This window comes from Arabidopsis lyrata (assembly GCF_000004255.2).
Source record: "Arabidopsis lyrata subsp. lyrata unplaced genomic scaffold ARALYscaffold_3, whole genome shotgun sequence".
Classification (NCBI taxonomy): Eukaryota; Viridiplantae; Streptophyta; class Magnoliopsida; order Brassicales; family Brassicaceae; genus Arabidopsis; species Arabidopsis lyrata.
The window spans coordinates 19,650,613-19,660,684 of record NW_003302553.1 but is presented as its reverse complement, the minus strand read 5'-3'; the positions used below and the strand labels follow the sequence as shown (position 1 = coordinate 19,660,684).

Sequence of the window (10,072 nt, the reverse complement as noted above, 5' to 3'; positions counted from 1 at the left end):
TATTTTAAGAAAGCACATCGAACTTCATCTTCGCAGCTCCGACTTTGTGAGTAGTTCGAAGAATACTCTCTATCTCGACTTTGTGAGTAATTCAAAGAATATATACTCTCTTTTTCGATATTCCCTATTATATAACTAGTTAAATCTATTTACATCGTTCACACCATTCGCCACATATCTAGTAATACATGATTGTCCTTGAGTGTCACCTAGTACAAAACTTTACAATTATGGCTTGATTAACATTAGGTGGGAATAGTAAAGTAACAAAAAAATAATTGCTTTTTATGAATCAAAGTTTTCAAACAAACTTTGTAATCATATTTCGTGGGTCCTTTCTACAAAGAAAATATTTATTTTGATTACGACCACCTAACTGCAAGAACCAATTAATAAAAATAATTCATTCAAAAATAAGACAAGCTTCCAATATTGGTTGGAGCTGAATAAATATGATTCATTGGGCCTGCTGTCTCCAGTCTCCACTTAATTTATGGTTCGATAAGACATCGTTTATTTTGCAAAATTTTTGGTCAGTTTCAATCCCTAATCATAGCCAGTTATCAGGTTGCATTTAGATGCAAACGATCAAATGATCAAATATAATCTTTTTCATGACACTCCTTTTTCCACCCTAGTGAGAAACATCTCGTTTTCCAATTAAACTGTTCAAAAAAATTGCAATCCACATTCGTGTTACGGCTAGATTACTTATCTTTTATACTAAAAACATAGATGTTCAAATAAATATGAAGATTGAACATATTTAAACAGAAAACACGAAGCTAAACAAGAAACAACATGATAATCCCATCCACAAGAAAAAATTATAATTAGATTTCTTTTTCCCCACGCCTTGTTCTCTACATTTCGTCTGGTTTGGTTGCTTTTATTTTCTACTTCAGTGATTCTTCAGCTTGGGTTTTAGAACGCTATACAAACAAAGAACGATTAAATACGTTAGTTTCATTTGTTCATACATCCAAAAAATATATATTATATTATATAGTCCAAATTCTTCCAAATTCAGAACATTACCTCTCCAATGAGTTATATTCTGCGTTTGTTTCGGACAAAAGGGTTCATGAACCACTCTGGTTTGTAGCAAACCAATATGTATCCCGTCGTCAATCCAAAGGCAATACCAGGTATGAATCCAATTGCAGCTGCTATCCAACTTATCACCTCTTCTTCATCTTCTTCTGGCTCTGGCATTTCAGATTGTTGCGGTGTTTTCCCATGGATATCACAAACTTTCTCAAGTGAAGGGCCAAAAAGTCCCGGGTTATCCGCGAAAGAAGAGCAAGGCTGTGTTTGAAACTGAGTGCCCCCTGGTACTAGCCCTACCAGCTGGTTATGAGAGAAGTTCATGTACGCAAGGTATGAGAGTTTCCCTAACTCTTGTGGAATTTCTCCTGAAAGCTTGTTTTGGGAAACGTCTAGTGACTCAAGCTCTATCAGGTTTGCCATTGATGATGGGATGTGGCCAGTGAAAGCATTGCTTGACAAGTTGAGCACATGGAGCTCTTTCAATAGACCAATGGACTTTGGAATCTCTCCTCCAAATTTGTTTCCCGAAAAGTCGAGTGCTGTGTAGATTTTCAAGATACGTACCAGCTCCATTGCTACGCCTTTATTCATCAAAACCATTGAATCACTATAATAGCTTGTACCCATGTACTCTCCATTAGACTGATCTTCATTTTCTCCAAGTAAGAACATTGCCGTCCAATTTACAAAGAAATCTGATGGCAAAGTTCCAGTGAAGTGATTATGGGATATGTCGATGATTCGCAATTTAGAAAACCCGGTCTGTTGTATCGGTCCATGGAATGCATTGGAACGAAGGACAAGAACTTGTAGCTCTTGTAGAGATCTCAACCAGAAAGGAAATGTATCATTGATTCTGTTGCTTTCCACATTGAGAACTTCAAGAGAAGAGATACGAACCAAAGATCTTGGAAGCTTTCCCACCAATTGGTTATGACCCACGTCAAGCGACTTTACACTTCTAGATATATTCTCTGGAAAACCTCCACAAAGATGATTCTTTCTTAGATTTAAAGCTTGAAGAGTACTACTAAAATTTCCCAAACAACGAGGGATTGAACCATTGAATTTGTTGGTAGATAAATCGAGAACGGTTAGAGAGCGCAACGTACATATGAAAGAGGGAATATTTCCAGTGAAATTGTTGTTGGAGCCAAACAAGTAACTCATAGATGGTTGCCAGACAGGTTTCGTTAATTTTTGGAAACCGTTGAAAGTGTTGTTGGAAAGATTCACGTACTCCAGATTTGGTAGCATCCATAACCAGCCAGGTACTTGACCATTGATTTTGTTGTTGGAAATGTCTAAATTCGCCATTTTGTGTTGGGTTCTTAGGAACTCTGGGAACTCGGTGAGACCGCATCCGGACAAGTTAAACTGCCCTAACAATGGAGGATCTGAAACTGAACTCTTGTTTGTGGCTATAACACGGTTTCCTGAGAGGTCCAATGTATATAGTGATTTAAAACTTGATAAGATTACATTCAAGTCAAACGTAGTCGTAGTGTTCAGATGGGAGAGCTGAAGACTTCCGAGTGACTTGAGATGCGAGAAGATGCTAAAGTTAACGAAGCTTTGGGTGTTGAAATGGGAAAGGTCAAGTTCCTCAAGGTTTACTAATTTGGAAATGGATTTGGGGATTGGCCCTCTAAAGTTGTTATTGCCAAGGCGTAAGTCTACGAGTGATAAAGATGTATTCCCAAACTCAAGAGTACCGTTGAGTTGGTTATAACTCAAGCCAAAATAAGTCAAAGAAGGAATGTTGAGGAGAGACGAAGGGATAGGACCAGTGAAAGCGTTGGCGTCTGCGTAAAAGAACTCCAGGTTGGAGAGTGAACTCATGTTAGGAGGAAGCATGCCTGTGAACTGGTTGCTGGAGAGTGATAATTCTGACAGATTTGTTAGATTTAGTAGTGAGAGGGGAAAGTTACCACTAAACTTGTTGTTTTCAACAGATAAGCTGACCAACCGGTTAAAACTACCAAAAAAAGATGGTATTTCACCAACTAAGTTGTTTTGTGAGAGATCAAGATTGGTGAGATGTAAAAGATTTTTAAATGAGGATGGGATTTCACCAGCAAGATTGTTTTCACAGAGGGCAAGATCAGTGAGATGAGAAAGATTTCCAACTGAAGATGGGATTTCACCAACAAACTTGTTAGCACCAAGGAGAAGAATGGTGAGATGAGAAAGGTTACCAAGTGAAGTTGGGATTTCACCAACAAAATTGTTATCAGTGAGGTCAAGAAATGTGAGATGCAAAAGATTGCCAAGGGAAGATGGGATTTGACCACTGAAATGATTTTCAGAAAGGTCTAGAGTTGTGAGATTAGAAAAGTTTCCAAGTGAAGATAGGATTTGACCACTGAAATGATTATTTGAAAGGTCAAGAAAACGAAGGTTTTGAAGCATGAAAATATTACTATTGGAATGGAGCTGGCCATGAAGGCAGCTGTTGCTAAGGTTTAGCTCGATCACAACCCCAGACTTGGCATCGCATCCGATACCATCCCAAGAACAACAATCAATGTTATTCACCCATGAATCAGTCTTCAAAGTCCCTTCAGCACAAGGCTTATGAATCTCAAACTCGTTCTTGAACTCGAGAATTGCGTCTCTTTGTTTTTTATGACACAAGTGTCTAGTAGGAGCCGCAAACACGTCTCGATAATTAGAAGTGAAAAAGAAGAGACAAAAAGTAGTTATAAGAATGAGACTGATTGTGTTCCAAGAGCCTTTCATTTTCCTTTTTTACCTTCTTGGGTATCAATAATGAAAAAGCAAGAAAATGGAACTTATGATAATAACATCGTCTCATTCTCCTATATCTTTGTATGCTCAATAAAAAAAACAGGAGTTGACTGACGAACAATAATTAAAAAAAATCCTGGACGGTCAAGATACGACTTTAGGTTAGGAGTTCCTCGTGGCATTAAACGAGACAGGGATGATATATTAAAATTGATTTGTCTAAAAAATCATTTTTCAGTCAATTTCAGTGGCTGCTTCCTTTGTTGTAGGAATGTGGCCTAACTTAACCCAAAAGCTAGCTCAAGAGTTAAGGATTGCCACATTCTTTATATACTACCCAAAGATCTTAATCCCAAGCAATGTGGGACATTCTAATAGGCCTCCTCGAGATGTGGGTGGGAAACGGTCCAACAGGAAACAGCCCAAGCCCAACATCTCGGAAATACAACAAGACATGCCACTTATATGGGCCACATAGGTGGGAAACTATTTTTGTGGGAAATTTGCTTGTTGGACCAACCTTGGGCTCTGATACCATATTAGGAATGTGGTCTAACTTAACCCAAAAGCTAGCTCAAGAGTTAAGGATTGTCACATCCTTTATATACTACCCAAAGATCTTAATCCCAAGCAATGTGGGACATTCTAATAGTTGACTTAGCAATATGATTGGATCATGATCCAAATTCATTTCAAACATATCTTAAGTTTAAATCCACACATTAACCATCATATTGTTCTTAACTTTCCCAAATCTTTCTTATACTCTGGGTCTCGAATGTGACTTTAGAGACCCAATAGGTTACAACATTAAGTTCGAAGATCTGTGGTGATTCATTTGGTTTTATATCTTTATGGATCGATCATTGAAATCTTACTCTAGTTTATGGTTTTTCTTTTAATAAAAACTACAACTCGTAAAAATTAAGTTATATTACTTTACTATCTCAAAATACATAGCAAAAGATGCAATAGACTGCTACAAGAGTGTTTGGTTCTCCGAATCTATCCCGAAATATTCCCTTTTGTTTTGGCTCGCTGCAAAGAATAGGCTTACTACTGGCAAGTGTATGTCTACTTGGAACAGGGGAGTGATTCCATCGTGCTTCTTTTCATCTTTTGCCAAGCCCCGATGGAAACTCGTGAGCATTTATTCTTTACATGTACCTTCTCTTCAGTGACTACTCCAAAGACGATACACTAATAGTTTCATGAAGGTTTTATCTCTCTTATCAGACTCTACTATTAAACAAAGTACGTATAGCCACTTCAATTTTAGTGGTTGAGCCTGAATATCCGTGGATGTAAGCCGATGTAGCCGCGAATAGTCACTAATATAATTCGTGGCTATGACACCCGAATTCCGTGACTAATTACGGCTTGACTGGTTTAAACGCATCGGTTGTCGTTGCGGTTGTGGGAGTTTGCGGAAGCGGACGGTTGCGGTTTTAAGCGTTATTTAGCGTCTTGATCGACTGGTTTAGCAGTTAAAAACAGGTGCATTTGCAGGAGATTTACGACTGGTTGATCAGCGAGTACGATAGCGGTTAAACCAAAATTTACAGAAATAAATTTAATATATAATTATGAAAAAGTATAAAAACACCAAATTCTATTATTATATGAAAAAGTATAAATTTTTTAAACATGATTAATGATTAAAAACCATAAATAATTACTAAATCATTATTCAAATAAATTTTGTATTGAAAACAAAAATAATTATTAATATTGGCAAGTTAAAGTTATATAATAATTATTTTTTTTAGAATTAACGTGAATATATATAAGATTTGATAATATATATTTGAATTTGTTCATTTTCCTTTTTTAGTATCTTTCCTTTTTCAAACCAACCGCAAACGCTTGCGGGAAAGAGCTTTTAAAATCCACCGATTTCCAGCGGTCGAAGCGGTATGAAGCGGTTTCTACAATTGGTACCAACCGTTAACAACCGCAACCGACCGCTAATTAACAACCGCTAGCCACGTGTTAGTAGGAGAACCAATCAAGCCTTAAACCACGTTTTAGCAAGTGGCATAGTCGTGGCTAGTTTGATTAAGCCATGTTTTATGAAAGTGGCATAATCATTGCAAAGTAGCCACTGATTTTTTGAATTTTTCGTGAGTATATCGGCGGCTTACTTGCTACGAATATAAGCCATGTTTTACTTGTAATATCTGTGGTTAATCATGTTGTATTTGGCCAAAGAAATAATTATAATTCTAAACCTGAAAACAATATTTTATAGGTTCATGTTCAAAAGCAAGACTTAAAAAAAAACATGAAATCCTAATAACAATATATCTTATATCATACATTACCAGGTCCAAAAGGGTTGCAAAAGTCATTCAAAAGCTAACCAAAACATGAAAATATTTATACGTATATACCTAGTGAAGCACACCAAGCATCTAAGTTGCTTTGGTTTGTTTTTGTGGGAGGGACTCCCGGGGAAGTTGTCCGAGAAAGAGCAGCTTCACCAATCACCATCACGAGCCTTAGCACCAACTCGAGCCGCAGCACCATCACGAACAGCCGCAACACTATCAGGAGCAACACTAGGAGGAGCAGCAGCAGTTTGAGGGATTTGAACTCCAAGTGACTGCATAATCACCGTGAGCGCAAGTCTGGTTGTAGACAGCTCATTCATTACTGATGCGTATTTTTTTCACCTCAAGGATTTACCTTAGAGGACCACACGACGACTGCAAGTTCACAATTAATCGTTTGTAGTATTTAAGGATCAAATCTCATAGAGAGAGGACGTTATTTTACGAATCCGTCAGAAGAGGATAAGGCTAGGACTAATCAATAAAAAAGGTATTTGATTTCATGCCACGACTAAAGTACTAAGCAAATAAACGAATGTGTAAATCAATAAAAGACAAGCGTTGGACATTCAAGGGATCGTAGGGGGTTCAATGATCTTTTTATCTAGGTAATTTTAAGAGAATGTTTGTTTACTTCCAAGTCTCGGATATACGAAACACGAATATTCAATTAACCCTATGATATAGAATTAACCGTCTAAAATTCTTATACTATGTTACTCAACTCATGCAGGCAACGGCGCATACATCAAAGCATTAAGATCGGGTTCGATTATAGTCCATAAAGCCCTATGACTAAGTGGTATTTGCTTGTTATAACATGATACTCATCTAAACTAGGTTCAAGTATTTAAGTAAGCGATAAGCGACACTTAGACACTTGTATCAGTTCACGAGGCTAACTACATGCATGATATAAGCTTCAGTACCGGGAACCATGGAGAAGTTAGGTGCAACGAACATGCGAGTCTAGACAAGGGTAAAGGAGAGACGATCTCCCTTGTTGAACAAGTCGATGACGAGGGGAGACGACTGTCATTGATTTGTTCTCCCTAGACTCCTATTCCATCACCAAGAAGCCATCAAACCACTCAGCTCACCTCACAACTGAACCGGACCAGAAACCATTGCTCAAGCTTGAACCTGAAGACGAGCTTGTAGCTGCAGATAGACTCGACCATGAGCTCGACCGCACACTCAAGCACTCAATCGAGCTTGAAAAAATAAACTTGGAGAAGGAGCTCGACCTTGAGCTCGACCATGGACTGAACCACTCGATCGAGCTTGAACCTGAGGAGTCTTTTGTTCAAGAGATTTCACCAACATGGACCAAAGATGATTCTGCTCAAACAAAGGCTGAGATATTGAATATTCTAAGAGAAAAAACTTATAAGAAGACCTTTGATCCAGGGAAACCAGCCCATGTCAGCCCAAGAACGAGCCATAACCAACAGCCCTTGATTTGGCCTTACCCGGGTCCAAATATGGAAAGTTTTGACTCTAATTTCTTGCCAACTAAAAGTGCGACTTTTGAAGCTTCTAGGAGCATAAGAGGGTTCCAAGAAAGGCAAGAAACCAGCTCAATTCGTCCAAGAGTGTTCACACCAAGAAGAGTCTACATGGACCCGCACTTACCTTAAATGGACGTGTTCACACACAACAGCTATATGCTTTAAAGACTCGAGATTTTACCATGAAGAGGAGGCCTCCACGACATTCTTAAAGTGTCAAGAGTTGTCCCCAAGCTTTCCTTTTCCTCCTAGCTCTCAACTAAGGCCAACGGCCATATTTCTCATTAATGCCTTTCCTTCTATGTTTTATTCGTTTTCTGTATTTTTGAGCTCTATATAAGCTCATTCTATTCTTCATTAGTAGCCACGCATCTTTATCATCATAAAACTTGAGTTTTGTATCAAAGCTACTGCCTTTGAGTTTGGTTCTGCTTTGTCGATTTCTCTTAAGTATTGTGTGTGGATCATCCCCTTGCTTAAGAATCGATTGAGTCCTGTCTTTCTAGTGTGAGGAATACCCCCAAGAAAGCCAAGTCTCAGCCCTTTGTCTCAGTCAATTCATCCCTGAGCCAAAGCCCATCTCTACCAACGCTTCCACCCCTTCAATAAGCCTCTTTAAGCATAGAATCTTTGTTGTGAGTCTTGGTGTGATTCCGAGATTTGTATCAATGCATTAAGAGATAGTTTATAACGAAAGATAACAGTGTAAACGAACAAACAAAACCAAAGATATTGCCACCTAACAATCGATCATGTTCCCCCTTTGATTATCCCTTTAACCCCAACTAGTAAACTACTCTAGCATGGTTAAAGGAATCATCAAAGCAAGGTTAGATAAACTCATAAGAATAAGATGAATAATAACTGAATAGGGTTCAGAGATTACTTCTTTAATGTCGAATACAAGAGGTCAAGACTTCTCCCTTATAGATCTAAGTAACAAATAAGAGAAAAGAAGAAGTTTGGTGGACTTCAAAGCTTCGGATCGAGGTAGAGTGATGTCTGCTGCATCTCTAGTGTCTCCTTAGGGTTTTCACTAACTCCACACTTTGAAGACAAACATCTTTTAGGGTTTAGGAATAAGTATTTATAGGCCTAGGGGTCCAAGAGGTCGATTTAGGGTTCTAGCCAGTCTCTGGAGAAGGCTTCACGCCGGCCACATGGGTTGTGGCCGGTCCCAAGAGGTAGCTTCCCACCGGCCACACTCCTTGTGATTGGTCTCTGATAGGTTGAGTGCAATCTGGTGTAGAATCCGTTTAGCAGATTATATTGAGGTTATTCTTCCTCTACTGTAATATTGACTCTCTTCTAGCTTTCCATATAGTCCAACAGCTCTCAATTTGGTTCTCGGGAGGGTCTCCAACGGATGTCAAACTTCTGGTGCTTCGAATCTGTCATGAAACGAATTTTTGTCCCCTTTTAGTCGTTTTTGCCTTCAAACCTATAAAAGCTTTTTTGACACTAAAAATACTTGGAAATAACCCTTTTAAGTTTGAAATCATTCTAAACTCTTCATACATCATGAGAAAACAATAGCTAAAACGGGCAAAAATACGATATTATCAATTACTGTGCCCATGTCCAGCCTTCAACACAACCATATCTTCCTTGAGTGTTGCATTGTTTGTTTCCAAATTAGGGATGTGCTATTTAGCCACAAAATACCCACGCGGAAGCCACGTTTGTTTTGAATTATTTTTAGTGGCTATTTCGTGACTAGATTTAGTTTAGCCACAGACCGTCATGGCAAAAACGCAGCTATACGTCTTTTGATTTATCTTTGATGCTCAATATATATATATATATATATATATATATATATATATATATATATATATATATATATAAACTGTATAGTTGTATAATAAGGTCTCAACCGAAAAGATTCTTGAATAAGTAACAGCCATGTCACTTATTCATACTTATATATACCAAAAGGTTTTCTGTTTTTGTTAAGTCTTAGGTAATTGGCATTACTAACGGAATCCTAGTGATTACCCATGGATTCAACAGTCGGTAATCACATGTTTTCTTATAGATTTCTAGTACATCCGTCATTTTAAATGTTACCCACATTTTATTCCGTGGTAATAATAACCAACGAAATTCTCTGTAAATGTTAGAAATATAGATGGAAAATTCTCGGCAATTTTAATGTTATCAAAGAAAATGTCTAACTATGTCGTTTTCAACCATAAATATTTGTACCTATACTTTATTTATAGTCACTCTTTTATGTGATCGAAAAATGAATGTACGTATTCGCGTTCCAATCCATGCAACACGTACCTTATACCACAAACGAGAAAACGTTAAAACTCCACGTCCCTTCCTTGAGACCTCCTCCATGCAAAAAAGAGTGGTCGTGGTTCTTTATAAGCCAAATATCCAAATAAGAAAACAAAAGTGAATCATTAATGACGATAT

General features: G+C 37.8%; 1 protein-coding gene across 1 annotated transcript; it reads right to left on the bottom strand.

Annotated features, from left to right (window-relative positions):
- Positions 1 to 1,044: 1,044 nt before the first annotated feature.
- Positions 1,045 to 3,841, bottom strand: LOC110230321 (receptor-like protein 12). The gene has a single exon (XM_021032869.1). The coding sequence runs from the start codon at positions 3,790 to 3,792 to the stop codon at positions 1,051 to 1,053; it is 2,742 nt and encodes a 913-aa protein (XP_020888528.1). The 5' UTR covers positions 3,793 to 3,841; the 3' UTR covers positions 1,045 to 1,050.
- Between the last annotated feature and the right edge of the window lie 6,231 nt (positions 3,842 to 10,072).

What these genes read in the sequence shown, in the direction of transcription:
- LOC110230321 (XM_021032869.1), bottom strand. Translation starts at nt 3,792, where the DNA reads ATGAAAGGCTCTTGGAACACAATCAGTCTCATTCTTATAACTACTTTT.